This window comes from Nerophis lumbriciformis, linkage group LG17, assembly GCF_033978685.3.
Source record: "Nerophis lumbriciformis linkage group LG17, RoL_Nlum_v2.1, whole genome shotgun sequence".
NCBI lineage: Eukaryota > Metazoa > Chordata > Actinopteri > Syngnathiformes > Syngnathidae > Nerophis > Nerophis lumbriciformis.
The window spans coordinates 6,157,973-6,176,878 of NC_084564.2; the positions used below are offsets into that span (position 1 = coordinate 6,157,973).

At 39.8% G+C, this 18,906-nt stretch overlaps 1 protein-coding gene across 2 annotated transcripts in view; it reads right to left on the bottom strand.

The window, feature by feature from the left end:
- actn4 (actinin, alpha 4) overlaps positions 1 to 18,906 on the bottom strand; it is a 155,366-nt gene that overhangs the window by 44,497 nt on the left and 91,963 nt on the right. For both annotated transcript variants that reach the window (XM_061972306.1, XM_061972305.1), the window contains exons 4-7: positions 15,265 to 15,351; positions 13,052 to 13,139; positions 7,841 to 7,919; positions 7,659 to 7,740 (exon numbers count right to left, since the gene is read on the bottom strand). In XM_061972306.1, the coding sequence (XP_061828290.1) occupies positions 7,659 to 7,740; positions 7,841 to 7,919; positions 13,052 to 13,139; positions 15,265 to 15,351 (336 nt within the window). The remainder of the gene's footprint in view (positions 1 to 7,658; positions 7,741 to 7,840; positions 7,920 to 13,051; positions 13,140 to 15,264; positions 15,352 to 18,906) is intronic.

Sequence of the window (18,906 nt, forward strand, 5' to 3'; positions counted from 1 at the left end):
GAATCCTTGATGCACAGGATTATATGGACTAAAGCACAGTCTAATCAGGGGCACCCGATTTTGACGGCTGAATGCAATGATTTGTGTTCGTAGCTGCCAAATCCACACTGACTGATATAAGAGACCAGCGTACTACCATACTTGCCAACCCTCCCAAATTTTCCGGGAGACTCCCGAAATTCAGCGCCTCTCCCAAAAAACTCCCGGGACAAATATTCTCCTGAAAATCTCCCGATTTTCAGCCGGAGCTGGAAGCCACGCCCCCTCCAGCTCCATGCGGACCTGAGTGAGGACAGCCTTTTTTCATGAAGGGAGGACAACAGGGTGACAAGAACTAAATCATCCAGACTAGAGATAAATTGTATTATTATGTTTATTTTACCTAAAAATAAATATATTTATTAATTTAAAAAAAACTAAACTAAATACATTTTTACTATATTTTGCTAAAAACATCAACATTAATTGTATTTTTATTTGTATTTTTTCGTGACTCCTTATTACATCCAGCCATAGAATTATACATTAAAATAAACATATTTGAAATAATTGATTTTAAATTATCATAATAATTCATTTAAAATGACCATATTGAATTATTAAAATAATTGCTTGTTTATCAACAACTTTAGCATTTTATTCATTACATTTTGAAACTCTCAGAAGCCAAGTTATGTTATATTCCTTAATATTTATTTATGCAAGTTTGAAGTATCAATTATCTAAACACAGTTTTGTTTGCATATTTTCAGGATGTGTATATATATATATATATATATATATATATATATATATATATATATATATATATATATGTATGTGTGGGGGGAAAAAAAATAAAAAAATCACAAGACTATTTCATCTCTACAGGCCTGTTTCATGAGGGGGGGTACCCTCAATCATCAGGAGATTTTAATGGGAGCATTCGCATACCATGGTTTATATAGGGCACAGAGTGGGTGGGTACAGGCTGGCCTAGGGGCGTGGTGATTGGCTCATGTGTTACCTAGGAGGTGTTTCCGTCTATGGCGGCATGCTGTTACAATTTCGCTGCGCTTGTTGAGGGATGACAGGTCTGGACGGTAAATAATAAACAGTTTCTCTTTCAAGCATAGGTTGCATCTTTTATTACCACTATTGTAAGGTGTGCTGGATGCAAGAATTTGCCATGTTATTGAATATTCAACATTATTGTCTTTGAGGTCCCAAATGTGTTTGCTGAGTTCTGTGGTATTTCGCAGGTTTTTGTTCCTGAAAGAAGCCTTGTGATTGTTCCATCTGGTTTTGAATTCTCCCTCGGTTAATCTTACATATGTGTCGGATGTGTTAATGTATATATATATATATATATATATGTATGAAATACTTGACTTGGTGACTAGCTGTCAATATACTCCTCCCCTCTTAACCACGCCCCCAACCACACCCCGCCCCACCCCCGACCACGCCCCCACCCCCCACCTCCCGAAATCGGAGGTCTCAAGGTTGGCAAGTATGGTACTACTATTAAGCTAAAACACAGGTTGTCTCCCCGGATCGTTAGCACTTTACCTGAAATTGAATGGCTTCTTTTAGAATTGCACAGACGTGAAGGAGATGTATTCATGAACAAAATTATTTTTAAAATGGTTGATACTTTTCCATTTTTTTTTATCCAAAATTGTGACAGTCGCGCGCAATGCCGCGTTGTAGTTTCCTGCGAGATTTCCGTGAAGCACTACATATCCATGTTTACCGTCACGGCGCTCAACACTGACAGCGAGGAAGAGGAGCTGCTCCACCTGCTTGTTTTGCAAAGCAGTGATTTAAAGACGGCCATTACAGTACAGTGGAACCTCGATTAAAGAACCCTTCCCTTTAGAAACTTTTCTATTTTACAAACTTTTAGGTTGAGCCCAATATGCCTTTGTGTGGGAACGCTTGATTTATTAATTTTTGGCAGCAAGGCGCAGCATTTTTGGAAAGGCAGAGCCCTCCACGTCACTTCCTGGGCAATAGAGTAGACCAGTGGTTCTCAAATGGGGGTACTTGAAGGTATGCCAAGGGGTACGTGAAATTTGTTTTTAATGTCTGTCAAAAAGAACTATGAAAAGAAATGCAACAATGCAATATTCAGTGTTGACAGCTAGATTTTTTGTGGACATGTTCCATAAATATTGATGTTAAAGATTTATTTTTTTGTGAAGAAATGTTTAGAATTAAGTTCATGAATCCAGATGGATCTCTATTACAATCCCCAAAGAGGGCACTTTAAGTTGATGATTACTTCTATGTGTAGAAATATTTATTTATAATTGAATCACTTTTTTATTTTTCAACAAGTTGTTATATATTTTTATATCTTTTTTTCCAAATAGTTCAAGAAAGACCACAACAAATGAGCAATATTTTGCACTGTTATACAATTTAATGAATCAGAAACTGATGACATAGTGCTGTATTTTACTTCTTTATCTCTTTTTTTCAACCAAAAATGCTTTCCTCTGATTAGGGGGTACTTGAATTAAAAAAATGTTCACAGGGGGTACATCTCTGAAAAAAGGTTGAGAACCGCTGGAGTAGACTAATAGTACACTAATAGTCACTTCTGTTTTTTCGCCTTTTGATAAGTTTTGTCCATTTGTGCTAACTCAATATGAGTCCCAAAAAGACAACAGACCAGCGTGGAAAAGAGGAGGGAATTGATGTGGAGTTAAAAAAATAAATAAATAAAGAGGCAAATTGGGAAGAGTACCGTATTTTCCGCACTATTAGCCGCACCTAAAAACCACAAATTTACTCAAAAGCTGACAGTGCGGCTTATAACCCGGTGCGCTTTATATATGGATTAATATTAAGATTCATTTTCATAAAGTTTCGGTCTCGCAACTACGGTAAACAGCCGCCATCTTTTTTCCCCGTAGAAGAGGAAGTGCTTCTTCTTCTACGCAAGCAACCGCCAAGGTAAGCACCCGCCCCCATAGAACAGGAAGCACTTCTTCTTCTACTGTAAGCAACCACCCGCCCCGGTAGAAGAAGAAGAAGCGCGCGGATATTACGTTTCATTTCCTTTGTGTGTTTACATCTGTAAAGACCACAAAATGGCTCCTACTAAGCGACAGGTTTTCGGTTCATGAAAAGACGCAATCTCTCCATCCGCACACAGACTACTATTTCACAGCAACTGCCTAAAGACTTTCAAGAAAAGCTGGCTACTTTCCGTGCATATTGTAAAAACAAGATAGCTGAAAAAAAGATCCGGCCAGAGAACATTATCAACATGGACGAGGTTCCACTGACTTTTGATATTCCTGTGAACCGCACTGTGGATACAACGGGAGCACGTACGGTGAATATTCGCACCACAGGGAATGAGAAGTCATCCTTCACTGTGGTTCTAGCTTGCCATGCTAATGGCCAGAAACTTCCACCCATGGTGATATTCAAAAGGAAGACCTTGCCAAAAGAGACCTTTCCAGCCGGCGTCATCATAAAAGCTAACTCGAAGGGATGGATGGATGAAGAAAAGATGAGCGAGTGGTTAAGGTAAGTTTACGCGAAGAGGCCGGGTGGCTTTTTTCACGCAGCTCCGTCCATGTTGATATACGACTCCATGCGCGCCCACATCACGCTGGTTTTTAATATATTATTAAAGTTTGACTGACCTATCCGGCTGTTTTTTTGACATTCCTTTAGCGCAGTTAGATGCGGCTTATAACACGGGGCGGCTTATAGGTGGACAAAGTTTTGAAATGTGCCGTTCATTGAAGGCGCGGCTTTTAACCCAGGGCGGCTTATGGTGCGGAAAATACGGTACATTAATGGCGCTTGCAAGTGGAAGAATCAACAAAGCAGGCTATGTACCACAGCAGGTTTTAATTTTGATGGGAACAGACTTTTCTGGAAAAATATGCCACAGCAGACTTATAATAATGCCGATAACGCTCCGTCAAGTGGCTGTAATGCACCATTGACAAGGATTAAAGATGGTGAAAAAGACGGGGAAATATTGCTACTGACATTTCTTTGTTAGCTCGCAACGACCGTAATTGATTTGGGACAGCACTTCGCTGTCACAATTAAGTATTGACGCGTACTGACAAAAGTATTCCATTTGAGACACAGCAGTATACGACACACCAAGCGTACGTATGACACAGGCAGGCAAACATCAAATGCAGCATGACAAATAAACACAATTTCAAAAGGTTCAGCAAAAACACGGCAGCAACGAGGGCAGCTCCTGGTGGTGTCAAAGCACTTTTTAGTTACACAATGTCAAAGTAACACAACAAACAAGCCATCCGTCTTGGACTTGGAGACAGGGGAAGATTCAGTAAATAAACGGATATGAAATGACAAAGCAATAAACCTTATTGTCCACGTTGTTGCATCCAGTGTTACTTTTGACAGCAGTTTTTAATGTAGTCTTTGGACGAAAAAGTATCTTAGTCTAATTTAAGGAAATTGACTTAGTTCAGTTTAACAAAATTACACAACATTTTAGTCAGCTAAAATAACCGTAAATTTTGTCAAGTAAAATATAAAGTGTAAAAGATAAATATATTTGAAAGCACCTTCATTTAGACTACCTGCTAGGCAAAAGTGGCATGATCTAATGCTCAGGAATGATGTATGACACATACAATTGTAAATGCCAATAAATATCTTTCAGGCACTTTTTCTACATTTTTATGCTACATCTCTGTCAAAGCAGGTGTGCATGAGTGTCGCGATCATGCATGCCTTCATTATAGTTTGAACGCGGGAGACCCGGAAGCAGCAAATACACACAGATTTAACTTAGTTTTGTAAAGACCACCATCGATGACTCGTCTGCTGATGGCATCATATAGCATCAAAAATAAAATGTGTCCGCTTTACTTTCTACCAAATGTACACACATTTAAGGCGGAAACGACACATCGACGTAGTCGACGTCATCGATTACGTAAATACGTCGACGCCGTTTTTGTGCGTCGACGCGTCGCATACCGTATTTCCTTGAATAGCCGCCGGGGCGCTAATTAATTTAAAACCTCTTCTCACTCCTGCGCCTACCGTGGGGTAAATTTAGGATTGCACTTATAAATTTGAGTGATGTAAGGATACCATCATGAAAAGCACATTTAATAAAAAAAAACGTTATTAGTGTCTTACCTTTACTTATGAGTCCATGCGCAACTGCTTCTGATCAAAAGCATCGATAACTTGTTTATAGAAGTCTTCCTTATCTTTCTTCAGTTTTAAAAGTCTCTGTCTCGATGGAGATATTCCTTTAAGTATTACCTCCTGCTTCGATTGAAAGTCCAGTTTAGAAAACTGTTTTATTTGAGATATGTAATCCTCCATGTTAAAAATGCAAGCAAACGATCGCTGCTCACTCTTGTGGCTTGTTGTCTTCTTCTACAGCACCGGTCTTCTGCAGTACCGGTAGTCGCAAGAAGGATCACTAGCGCCCTCTACCACCAGGAGGCGGGAGTCATTTATGACTCATATTTGACACACGCAGCTACGGTATATTAATAAAACATAGCTGCTTACTGTTCTTTTTAGCATATTCAATAGCTTGGACCTTAAATCCTACTGAATAGCTCTTTATCTTCTTCCCTTTATGCGATTTGAAATTACCGTATTTTCCGCACTATAAGGCGCACCTAAAAACCACAAATTTTCTCAAAAGCTGACCGTGCGCCTTATAACCCGGTGCGCTTTATATATGGATAAATATTAAGATTCATTTTCATAAAGTTTCGGTCTCGCAACTTCGGTAAACAGCCGCCATCTTTTTTCCCGGTAGAACAGGAAGCGCTTCTTCTTCTACGCAAGCAACCGCCAAGGTAAGCACCCGCCCCCATAGAACAGGAAGCGCTTCTTCTTCTACTGTAAGCAACCACCCGCCCGCGTAGAAGAAGAAAAAGCGCGCGGATATCACCGTACGTTTCATTTCCTTTGTGTGTTTACATCTGTAAAGACCACAAAATGGCTCCTACTAAGCGACAGGTATCCGGTTCATGAAAAGACGCAATCTCTCCATCCGCACACGGATTACTATTTCACAGCAACTGATATTCCTGTGAACCGCACTGTGGATACAACGGGAGCACGTACGGTGAATATTCGCACCACAGGGAATGAGAAGTCATCCTTCACTGTGGTTCTAGCTTGCCATGCTAATGGCCAGAAACTTCCACCCATGGTGATATTCAAAAGGAAGACCTTGCCAAAAGAGACCTTTCCAGCCGGCGTCATCATAAAAGCTAACTCGAAGGGATGGATGAAGAAAAGATGAGCGAGTGGTTAAGGTAAGTTTAAGTTTACGCGAAGAGACCGGGTGGCTTTTTTCACGCAGCTCTGTCCATGTTGATATACGATTTCATGCGCGCCCACATCACGCTGGTTTTAATATATTATTAAAGTTTGACTGACCTATCTGACTGTTTTTTTGACATTCCTTTAGCGCAGTTAGATGCGGCTTACAACACGGGGCGGCTTATAGGTGGACAAAGTTTTGAAATATGCCGTTCATTGAAGGCGCGGCTTATAACCCAGGGCGCCTTATGGTGCGGAAAATACGGTATTGAAGTCAGCCTCGTCCATTTTGAAAATTATGACAGGTGAAGTGTCACTCATGACGTGACGAGATTGACCCGGCGGAAGTTCTAGACATATGCTAATTATTTTGCGAAAAGAGTTTGACCCGGCGAAAATTCCAATCGTCAAATAAAATTAATATTTTGCGAAACGAGTTTGATGCGGCGTTAATCCTGAGCCGGCGGTAAGGCCAAGCACGCGCTAATTATTTTGCGAAACGAGTTTGACCCGGCTGTAATTATAGGCATGCGAATACTATATACCCGGCGCCAATTCAAGGAAATTCGCACTTTTTTGTATTGGATGTTTATCTTTATTTTTGCACATTTTAAAGCAAAATAAGCAATACTTTTACTTTTGAAATGCTTATACTATTGCAGAATATTAAGATTTGCACTGTATGTTTATTTTATATTTGCACATTAAAAAGCAAATAAGCTACTTTTAATTTTGTTAAATGTTAAAAGTTTTAAATGTTTACATTGTTACAGAATATTTTGTCATGTTGTTGTCAATGTTGACTGAGTGGCCATACTTTTTTTTTTTTTGTAAATAAAAGCCATGCCTTTTGAAAAAACTGGCCTACATTTATTTTGTCATCTTCATTTTAAATAAAAAAAATAATCGGTAAAAGGAAAAATAATCTATAGATTAATCGAAAAAAAATAATCTATAGATTAACCGATTAATCGAAAAAAATAATCTATAGATTAATCGATAGAAAAATAATCGTTAGCTGCAGCCTTACACACATTACAATGTGGAACACGTTAAATTCACACTTTTTTGTTTGTTTTTTACAATGAGAAATCCAACTTCCTCACCTCGCAAGGAAAAGCATCGGATTGGCTCTGCTTCGTAACTTCCGTCTCGTTTTTATTTGTCGACAAAAATGTAAATAAATGTTATCGTCTTAGTCAACATGCATTGGTTTTGACTTCTTACAGTCGTATTTTTATCAAGGGAAAATAGCTTGTTGACGATAACTAAGACGAAAATGATTAGTCAACAAAAATAACACTGGTTGCATCTTCTCGTCGACACGCAACAGATGTGCACTTTAGTCGGGAAGGAACGGAGCTTACCTTCGGCGTCCAACATTTTGGGGATGTCCAGATACTTCTCTGCAACCTCGAAGGCGTTGTTCAGATTGGTCACAGGATCGTCCTGCGTCAATCAATCGCAGGGTCAGACAGCGCAACAAGCGAGCTTACGCACAGTGATGCAATCATATTTTGATCTTTGTTCAATATCGAGTGGCGCTAACCTTTCTGAGCTTGTCGTAGTCGATGAGTTCCGGTCTGTGTCGGTGGATCAGAGCGTTGAAGGCGAGACCGTCCTTCCAGCTGGAAGACACACATTGTGACGTCTTAATTTGTAACAGAATGATTTGTTTTAGTTGCTTTGAGGGCCACCACAAATACATTTGGATCCCCTCAAATAGATCTGGCACTCGCACATAAACACATAATGATGCACCTGCTCTGCCAGAGGATAAGAAGACAAAACAGGATAGATCAGTGTTGCCAATTTAGCCCCAAATACCCTAAATTCCTGACTATAAGTCACTACTTTTTTTCCTGCGCTTTAAATCCTGCGGGTTATAAAACTGTGCGGTTAATTTATGGATTTTTCTTCCCTGACGACCTTAATGCAAAAGGTTTTCATAAAACACATGGAAAGACATTAAAAAGGTGTGTTATTGTTTGTGCTATGGCGCCATCTTTTGCACAAATGTTCGCTCACTGCAGGTGCTTCTGGGTGAATGTCTACATTGTTTCCTGCTGTTTAAAGTGTGTGAATGAATGATGGGTTCTACACGTAAAGCGACTTTGGGTACTTAGAAAAGCGCTATATAAATCCCAGGTATTATTATTATTATTATTATTAAAGCTCTGAACCGGAAGTACAAGTACCGTTCCGTCTTCTAATCGTACTTAGAGTTTCTACTCCCATGGATTCTTCATTCATCACTCTAACCAACGTCTGTAAGTTTTACAATATAACTAAAACAATTCTTACTTACCGTATTTTCCGCACTATTAGCCGCACCTAAAAACCACAAATTTACTCAAAAGCTGACAGTGCGGCTTTTAACCCGGTGCGCTTTATATATGGATTAATATTACGATTCATTTTCATAAAGTTTCGATCTCGCAACTTCGGTAAACAGCCGCCATCTTTTTTCCCGGTAGAACAGGAAGCGCTTCTTCTTCTACGCAAGCAACCGCCAAGGTAAGCACCCGCCCCCATAGAACAGGAAGCGCTTCTTCTTCTACTGTAAGCAACCACCCGCCCGCGTAGAAGAAGAAAAAGCGCGCGGATATACCGTACGTTTCATTTCCTTTGTGTGTTTACATCTGTAAAGACCACAAAATGGCTCCTACTAAGCGTCAGGGATCCGGTTCATGAAAAGACGCAATCTCTCCATCCGCACACGGATTACTATTTCACAGCAACTGATATTCCTGTGAACCGCACTGTGGACACAACGGGAGCACGTACGGTGAATATTCGCACCACAGGGAATGAGAAGTCATCCTTCACTGTGGTTCTAGCTTGCCATGCTAATGGCCAGAAACTTCCACCCATGGTGATATTCAAAAGGAAGACCTTGCCAAAAGAGACCTTTCCAGCCGGCGTCATCATAAAAGCTAACTCGAAGGGATGGATGAAGAAAAGATGAGCGAGTGGTTAAGGTAAGTTTAAGTTTACGCGAAGAGGCCGGGTGGCTTTTTTCACGCAGCTCTGTCCATGTTGATATACGTATGTTTGTGATTGCACATTTGCGTACATTTTGGGAGTGAACAGAGTTGTTAGAACGCTGGTTTTTAATATATTATTAAAGTTTGACTGACCTATCTGACTGTTTTTTTGACATTCCTTTAGCGCAGTTAGATGCGGCTTACAACACCGGGCGGCTTATAGGTGGACAAAGTTTTGAAATATGCCGTTCATTGAAGGCGCGGCTTTTAACCCAGGGCGCCTTATGGTGCGGAAAATACGGTACTAAACCGTTCCATGTGTGATGTCTGTTGGAGTGTTTTCATGCCTATCATAATGCAATGTAATGAAGCTAGGGTTGTTAGCATTAGCAAATACGCTAAGTCTTTTACAAGTGTCTGTGTTAGTATTAACTTACAATGGCATTCTTTTTGTATTGTTTGAGTTTCGTAAATTCCCCGTAGAGTTTTTAAGTCTGTTTAGGTAATTGGAGAGCGAGCTGCCACAGCTATTGGGTCCATGACGATCACTTCTGTTTTGTTTGATCAGCCGTTTTGCTGCCGTGTTACAGGCACCGTTTGAAAACAATTAAGGTATGTAAATAAACATTTACAAAAGTATTGGGTAAAGAACTCATTTCACAACATAAAATATATCTGCGGCTTATAGTCCTGAGCGGCTAATGTATGGAAAACATTTTTTTATCTTTTATTTAGTGGGTGCTGCTTATATACCGATGTGCTCTATAGTTCGGGAAATACGGTAGCCTTTTTTTTCCCCCTTCTTCAAAAAAAAGCAACTATTGACAAATCTCGCAAAGAGACGGTTAGCGGCTGATTAAAGCATGTATCGCTTTTCTCAACGAGCAGCTAGTGCTGCTTTAGGCCCCTCCCTCATTTAAAAGCACTCACGAGCGCCTCCGTCTTGTTTGAAAAAATTACGACAAAACAAGCGAGACTATCTGTAGTTCTAAACATATTTGTTTGGCTTTACTCTATTTTTGCAAATACATTGTGGCAAATAATACAATTTGATGATTACACCCTCACCACAAATAGATTGCAGTCCTTTACAAACCAATGCAGTGCGTACAAAACACCTTACCCATTTACCCAGTTGTCCTCTGTGTTTTAAAATTTTGATTTCTATTTACTGTTTTAATTGGATCGGTGCGGCGTCTTCAGTAATGCGGACGCTGTATCGATCCGTTGTGGTGAAGAAGGAGCTGAGCCGGAAGGCAAAGCTCTCAATTTACCGGTCGATCTACGTTCCCATCCTCACCTATGGTCATGAGCTTTGGGTTATGACCGAAAGGACAAGATCACGGGTACAAGCGGCCGAAATGAGTTTCCTCCGCCGGGTGGCGGGGCTCTCCCTTAGAGATAGGGTGAGAAGCTCTGCCATCCGGGGGGAGCTCAAAGTAAAGTCGCTGGTCCTCCACATCGAGAGGAGCCAGATGAGGTGGTTCGGGCATCTGGTCAGGATGCCACCCGAACGCCTCCCTAGGGAGGTGTTTAGGGCACGTCCGACCGGTAGGAGGCCGCGGGGAAGACCCAGGACACGTTGGGAAGACTATGTCTCCCGGCTGGCCTGGGAACGCCTCGGGGTCCCACAGGAAGAGCTGGACAAAGTGGCTGGGGAGAGGGAAGTCTGGGCTTCCCTGCTTAGGCTGCTGCCCCCGCGACCCGACCTCGGATAAGCGGAAGAAAATGGATGGATGGATTTACCGTATTTTCCGCACTATAAGGCGCACCTAAAAACCACAATTTTTCTCAAAAGCTGACAGTGCGCCTTATAACCCGGTGCGCTTTATTACGATTCATTTTCATAAAGTTTCGGTCTCGCAACTTCGGTAAACAGCCGCCATCTTTTTTCCCGGTAGAACAGGAAGCGCTTCTTCTTCTACGCAAGCAACCGCCAAGGAAAGCACCCGCCCCCATAGAACAGGAAGCGCTTCACCCGCCCCCATAGAACAGGAAGCGCTTCACCCGCCCCCGGAAGAAGAAGAAAAAACGCGCGGATATCACCGTACGTTTCATTTCCTGTTTACATCTGTAAAGACCACAAAATGGCTCCTACTACGCGACAAGGATCCGGTTCATAAAAAGACGCAATCTCTCCATCTGCACACGGATTACTACCGTATTTCACAGCAACTGATATTCCTGTGAACTGCACTGTGGAACGGGAGCACGTACGGTGAATATTCGCACCACAGGGAATGAGAAGTCATCCTTCACTGTGGTTCTAGCTTGCCATGCTAACTTCCTCCCATGGTGATATTCAAAAGGAAGACCTTGCCAAAAGAGACCTTTCCAGCCGGCGTCATCATAAAAGCTAACTCGAAGGGATGGATGGATGAAGAAAAGATGAGCGAGTGGTTAAGGGAAGTTTACGCGAAGAGGCCGGGTGGCTTTTTTCACACAGCTCCGAAGGCGAACACACCTTCACTAAGACGGGCAGATAGCGCCGGTCGACATACGCCAACATCTGCCAGTGGATCGTAAATGCCTGGGCAGATATTTCGGTCACAACTGTGGTCCGAGCTTTCCGGAAGGCAGGATTCACAGAACTGCTGCACAACAACAGCGACACTGAATCCGATGACTTCGACGAGGCGGAGCCGGCCATTTTTGGATCCCACGCTTGCGCAACTTTTCAATTCGGACACCGAAGACGAAGAATTCGAAGGATTTACGAATGAAGAATAACTTCAGAAGGTGAGCGCTATGTTTATTTTGTGTGTTGTGACATTAACGTTCGAGCAACATTATGTTGCTATTTATTGCTCTACACCATTTTGAATTTTACTATGTTTGTGATTGCACATTTGCGTACATTTTGGGACAGAGTTGTTAGAACGCTGGTTTTCAATATATTATTAAAGTTTGACTGAACTATCTGACTGTTTTTTTGACATTCACTTTAGCGCAGCGTTTTTTTGACATTCACTTTAGCGCAGCGTAGGCGCGGCTTATAGTCCGTGGCGGCTTATTGGTGGACAAAATTATGAAATATGTAATTCATAGAAGGTGCGGCTAATAATCCGGTGCGCCTTATAGTGCGGAAAATACGGTAATTGGTTTTACCCTTTAAATCGTTTTTAAATCATATTTATTTTTATATTGTTTTTATATTGGTTTTATATTTATCTATTTTTTGTTTTTATTCAGTCATTGGTGGAGCTAAGGATAATATTTGAATATTGTTGTGCAGCACTTTGGAAACATTTTTGTTTAAATGTGCTATAGAAATAAAGTGGATTAGATTGGATTTATAGCCGTGTGAATCTTGTAAATTCTACCTAATGTTGTAAAAAAAGGAATATTTAATAAAACCAAAAACTAGTTTTTCACCTCTAAAACGGGCATCGTTAAAAGTATTTTTCACAGCACCATGTTTATTATAAATGCTTATAAAAGTGTGCCATTTGCAGTGAGGCGCAACACTTTTTCCACCAGGGGGCGAACTTTCTACACATTTCAACTAGAAATACAGTCTGCATCTGGCAGGTCTGTAACTAACAAAAACAAACAATATTTCCAGCATTCCAGTTGTGCATTGTGTTGCAGCAATAAAGACCCCCACAACAAATAAAAACACAATTAAGTTGTTTTGAGCAACATGCGTCATCTCTCTTGTTTGGCTCGACAGACAAAAGGACCAAGAAGTGAATTTGGGGGACAATGTTTTTGCTTTTAAATACATTTAAAGACAAAATGCAACCCGGACATTGTGTGTGTGTGTTTCTTACCTAATGTGGAAGTTCTGCACATTTACATTCTTGTAGGGAGCGGTCTTCCTCTGGCACCACAACAGAAGACCCTCCTTCGCAGACGTCTCTGCGAGGACGGAAGGGGAAGAAGATGAAAGATTCTACTCGTCAGGACAAACAGTTTTTTTCCTAGTTAAGGAATGCCTCCATCACAATAAACCCAAACGCCTTGTTCAGCGAGCAAAGACAAGAAACAATGATGTCAGCTAAACTAAAGTATTGTCTAACTTTAAAAGGGGCAACTTTACACGGATGCCTAGAGGGCGCTAACTTTCCAATAAGCGTTATATCTTGCCCTCTTACGGCTTTCAGCACGTAATGACGGAACCAAAACCATTAGCTTTGGTTGTTGTGTGCGAATGATAGCGATTTGGCTAGCTAACATTGGCTATCATTGAAAGAATATTGTATCATAGCAAAAATAGTGTTGGCCCGGTACCAATAATTTGGTATCGGGAGAACACAAAATAACAAAATATTTTGAGATAATAAACTATAAACTATATTGATATAATCAATGTACCATATTTTTGGGACTATAAGTCGCAGTTTTTTTCATACTTTGGCCGGGGGTGCGACTTATACTCAGGAGCGACTTATGTGTGAAATTATTAACACATTTCCGTAAAATATCAAATAATATTATTTAGCTCATTCACGTAAGAGACTAGACCAGGGGTCGGCAACCCAAAATGTTGAAAGAGCCATATTGGACTAAAAATACAAAAACAAATCTGTCTGGAGCCGCAAAAAAAATTAAAAGCCATATTACATACAGATAGTGTGTCATGAGATATACATTGAATTAAGAGGACTTAAAGGAAACTAAATGAGCTCAAATATAGCTACAAATGAGGCATAATGATGCAATGTGTACATATAGCTAGCCTAAATAGCATGTTAGCATCGATTAGCACCTACACAAAGCACGCCTTTTCTTTTCCACCGCAGCGCTGCAATAAAACACACTTAGAACTTCTGTTTCTAGCCGATACTACATGAAAAATAACGAAAAATAACGCAGTAACGCAAAAATAGTGTTGGCCCGGTACCAATAATTTGGTATCGGGAGAACACAAAATAACAAAATATTTTGAGATAATAAACTATAAACTATATTGATATAATCAATGTACCGTATTTTTTGGGACTATAAGTCGCAGTTTTTTTCATACTTTGGCCGGGGGTGCGACTTATACTCAGGAGCGACTTATGTGTGAAATTATTAACACATTTCCGTAAAATATCAAATAATATTATTTAGCTCATTCACGTAAGAGACTAGACCAGGGGTCGGCAACCCAAAATGTTGAAAGAGCCATATTGGACTAAAAATACAAAAACAAATCTGTCTGGAGCCGCAAAAAAAATTAAAAGCCATATTACATACAGATAGTGTGTCATGAGATATACATTGAATTAAGAGGACTTAAAGGAAACTAAATGACCTCAAATATAGCTACAAATGAGGCATAATGATGCAATGTGTACATATAGCTAGCCTAAATAGCATGTTAGCATCGATTAGCACCTACACAAAGCACGCCTTTTCTTTTCCACCGCAGCGCTGCAATAAAACACATTTAGAACTTCTGTTTCTAGCCGATACTACATGAAAAATAACGAAAAATAACGCGTTAGATTACTAGTTACCGCCGAAACTAACGGCGTTAGTCCCAACACTGATCATCACACTGTATATTGTCTTTGTCGCCCAACCCAACATGTTTTAAAGCACAGCTTACAAAACAGCGCACTTTTTAAAATTCACTAGTACTGCTGTACTTTATTAGTACCAGTATACCGTACAACTATAGTACAAATACAAAAGGAGCAGTAATTGACAAGCCTGAACGCCAAAAAAAAAGTCCTTAGACCAACAAGTAATTTTTGTTCAACATAATTCATAATTGTGAAAAATATTGACACTTTAAGAATATATATAGTGGTACCTCAATGTAAGTGTTTTGAGGTGAATTTACCATGAATTGATTAACGTGGACCCCGACTTAAACAAGTTGAAAAACTTATTGGGGTGTTACCATTTAGTGGTCAATTGTACGGAATATGTACTGTACTGTGCAATCTACTAATAAAAGTCTCAATCAATCAATCAAAGGTAAGCGCATTCTCTTGGCAAATTGCAAAGCAATACAATGTTGTGTAAATGAAAAAAAAACAGGAAGTCCAACCTTCAACAGAGATGTCCTGGATGGCGAAGCGGAGGATGATGGTCCAGATCATTCCCAGGGTCATCTTGGCGTTTCCGTCCACAATTTCTACAAACAAAACAAAGTCGTTTATTTGTGAGCTGATAATACGACATATCAATCCAATCCAATCCACTTTGTTTATATAGCACATTTAAACAACAAAATGTTTCCAAAGTGCTGCACAACAATATTAAACAATTAAAAACAATATAAAATAAATATGATTAAAAACAATTTTAAAGGGTAAAACCAATTAAAACAGTAAATAGAAATCAAAATTTTAAAACACAGAGGACAACAGAGGACCACACAACTCACGTAGTGTTAAAAGCCAAAGAATAAAAGTGGGTCTTAAGACGAGACATAAAACACTCCACTGTGGGAGCAGTTCGAACATGGAGGGGCAGAGTGTTCCAGAGCTTAGGGCCGACCACAGAGAAGGCCCTGTCTCCCCTGGTTTTAAGTCTCGTCTTGGGCACCACGAGCTGGAGCTGGCTATGAGACGTATTTGTCTTTGCAGGTTTGTGCCAAATTTAATTTGGAGGTCATATTATTAGGATTTCTTTCTACAATAAAAACACTTCCTTGTGGTTTACATAACATGTCATGGTGGTTGTTTGGGCAACACTTCAACCATCTTCACAAAAAGACCCTATCCTCAGAATGCTCGGTTTTGCAGGCGGTCTTATTTGCGTGCCATAGTCCACCTCCAGGCCAAGCCCCCTTCGACTTGTATCTCCACCCCTTCAGCCATGTTGTAGTTTTCTATAGTTGTCCACTGACAAATGTCGGTTATTGGGACAATAACAATGGCGGACTTGTATAGACGTCTGCTGACATCACTAAGGCAAAATAGGTCACAAAATCAATGTGTCCACAACGCCTCCATGGTTTGACTTCAAATCTCCGGGACTTTTAGGGATCTCAAGTACTCAAAAATCGATGCCTAAAAGGTAAGAAAAGTTGGTTTTGCTTAATATGACCCGTTTAATGTAACTCGCTTGGGTGGTAAAGAGAACAGCTGAGGGTGTGATGATGCTGCCACACTAGTTTTTTAATTGTGAGGGTGCAAGATGAACGTCATCTTTGAGACATGGTATGCGGTGTGGCTGAATACTTGACATTGCTTGAATGCAAGCTGACACTTCGTACCGCGTGTCATTCATTCTTCATCTGATGTCTCGCCTCTCATCAAGATCACCGATCATTCCGATATCAATGACCTATAAAGTTGAACAACTCTAAATTTGACAACTACTACCTCTATTACTAGTGGTTAGCTTATTTTTACACTTGTATGACAATTCTTGTTAAGAAAAAATAAAGGCAAATTGATATGACATTTGCTTTGTCCTTTAAGAGAAGACTGAGGGCACTGCGATGAGGTGGCGACCTGTCCAGGGTAGGGATGATACTCGAAACCGGTTTTCCCGGTTGTTCGATAAGAAAAGAACCGAGTCCTCGGACTCGAATCCCTTTTTGAGAACCGGTACCTGTTATCGAGACCACTATAGTAAAGAAAAAGAGTTGATTCTTTATTCGAATCCCGTCCCGACCAGAAATGCTCCGTGGGACATCACAAGAAATGACGTCACGTAGCTCAGTCATAGGGAAAGCAGGAAAAACAATGGACCGGAAAAAGCGCTCCAAGGTGTACTAAAGTTCAAAACAAAAAGGTATAATCCAATGAATAACTTTACTGAGAGATTTGAGCAGGGTACAAACACATGACCAACACTTTTACAACCAACCGGAAACATAGCAACCAGGCTAGCAACGCACCTCCTTTACGGCAGCTGTCGCAACGTTCTTAAAGCAACATAGCACATACATATATATATATACACAACATCTCCCTTTTTTAACTTTTGTTTTTCTTTCCTTGTAAACAAAACAAAATCACACTGTATATGTGTTGTCTGTCTAATTATAAATAATATAGAGAGGCGTGTTGGCTGAGTTCTTGACGTTTACTTTCACAGCGTGGCAACATGCAACACTTTTCGGGGCTACCGCGCATGCTCGTAACTCCCGTTGCATGCTGGGTAGTGTAGTTGTTATATTCTCTAGCTCAGTGGTTCTCAAATGGGGGTACGCGTACCCCTAGGGGTACTTGAAGGTATGCCAAGGGGTATGTGAGATTTTTTTTAAATATCCTAAAAATAGCAACAATTCAAAAATCCTTTATAAATATATATATTGAATAATACGTCAACAAAATATGAATGTAAGTTCATAAACTCAGTGAAGCACAAGCTCAGGTTTGTCACTAAAATGTCTGTCAAAAAGAACTGTGAAAAGAAATGCAACAATGCAATATTCAGTGTTGACAGCTAGATTTTTTGTGGACATGTTCCATAAATATTGATGTTAAAGATTTCTTTTTTTTGTGAGGAAATGTTTAGAATTAAGTTCATGAATCCAGATGGATCTCTATTACAATCCCCAAAGAGGGCACTTTAATTTGATGATTACTTCTATAAGTAGAAATCTTTATTTATAGTTGAATCACTTGTTTTTTTTCAACAAGTTTTTAGCTATTCTTATATCTTTTTTTCCAAATAGTTCAAGAAAGACCACTACAAATGAACAATATTTTGCACTGTTATACAATTTAATAAATCAGAAACTGATGACATAGTGCTGTATTTTACTTCTTTATGTCTTTTTTTTCAACCAAAAATGCTTTGCTCTGATTAGGGGGTACTTGAATTAAAAAAATGTTCACAGGGGGTACATCACTGAAAAAAGGTTGAGAACCACTGCTCTAGCTCATAACATCTTTCCCCCTATAAAGAAATAATGTTAACTCAATAAAGTGTATTTCTTATTTTAGCTTTAACTCTTCATTTTTTAGCATTGTAACCAAAGTTGCAAACAACTTTTCTCTTCATAGAATTTTCTTTCAATAAAGAAATAAAGAGCAAAAATGTCAAAGCATCATAACAAACAGTTATGTCAAATAGCAGCAGAAGTGCTGTATTATTTTCAGTTTTGTGCCCAAGGGACTGATTTTATTTAACACTATATTATTTAGACACCTATAGTGATCACAGAGAGAGGTTGTTTTTGTGTTACTGTATATATTTGTTTCTCTGAAAAATCCCACTTAATATACTTTGGGTAACAATAGTCAATATTTATTTATTTGATTTTTTTAGGTGGGTAACAGTCAATATTTATTTATTTATTAGATTTTTTTTTTAAATTACATAATAAAAGTGAGCTTTTGTTAAACCAAATATTGTGTGTTTTTTTCCATATACAACAACCTATCTGGTCTCGATAAGAGAATCGATAAGGAATCGGTTCGATAATAGGATTCGATAATAGGCTCGAACTCGATAATTTCTTATCAAACATCATCCCTAGTTCAGGGTGTACCCCGCATACCGCCCGAATGCAGCTGAGATAGGCTCCAGCACCCCCCGCGACCCCAAAAGGGACAAGCAGTAGAAAATGGATGGATAAGGCTGACTTTTGTTATTTGCCTCCGTCTTATCATTGTAAACTTATGTTTACACTTTACAGTTAATAAAGGGTGTGTCCATCCCGCCAGCCTCAATTGTCAACTGACACTTTGCTCTCAGCTTCTATTGGATGACCTTTTAAAGAGATGCT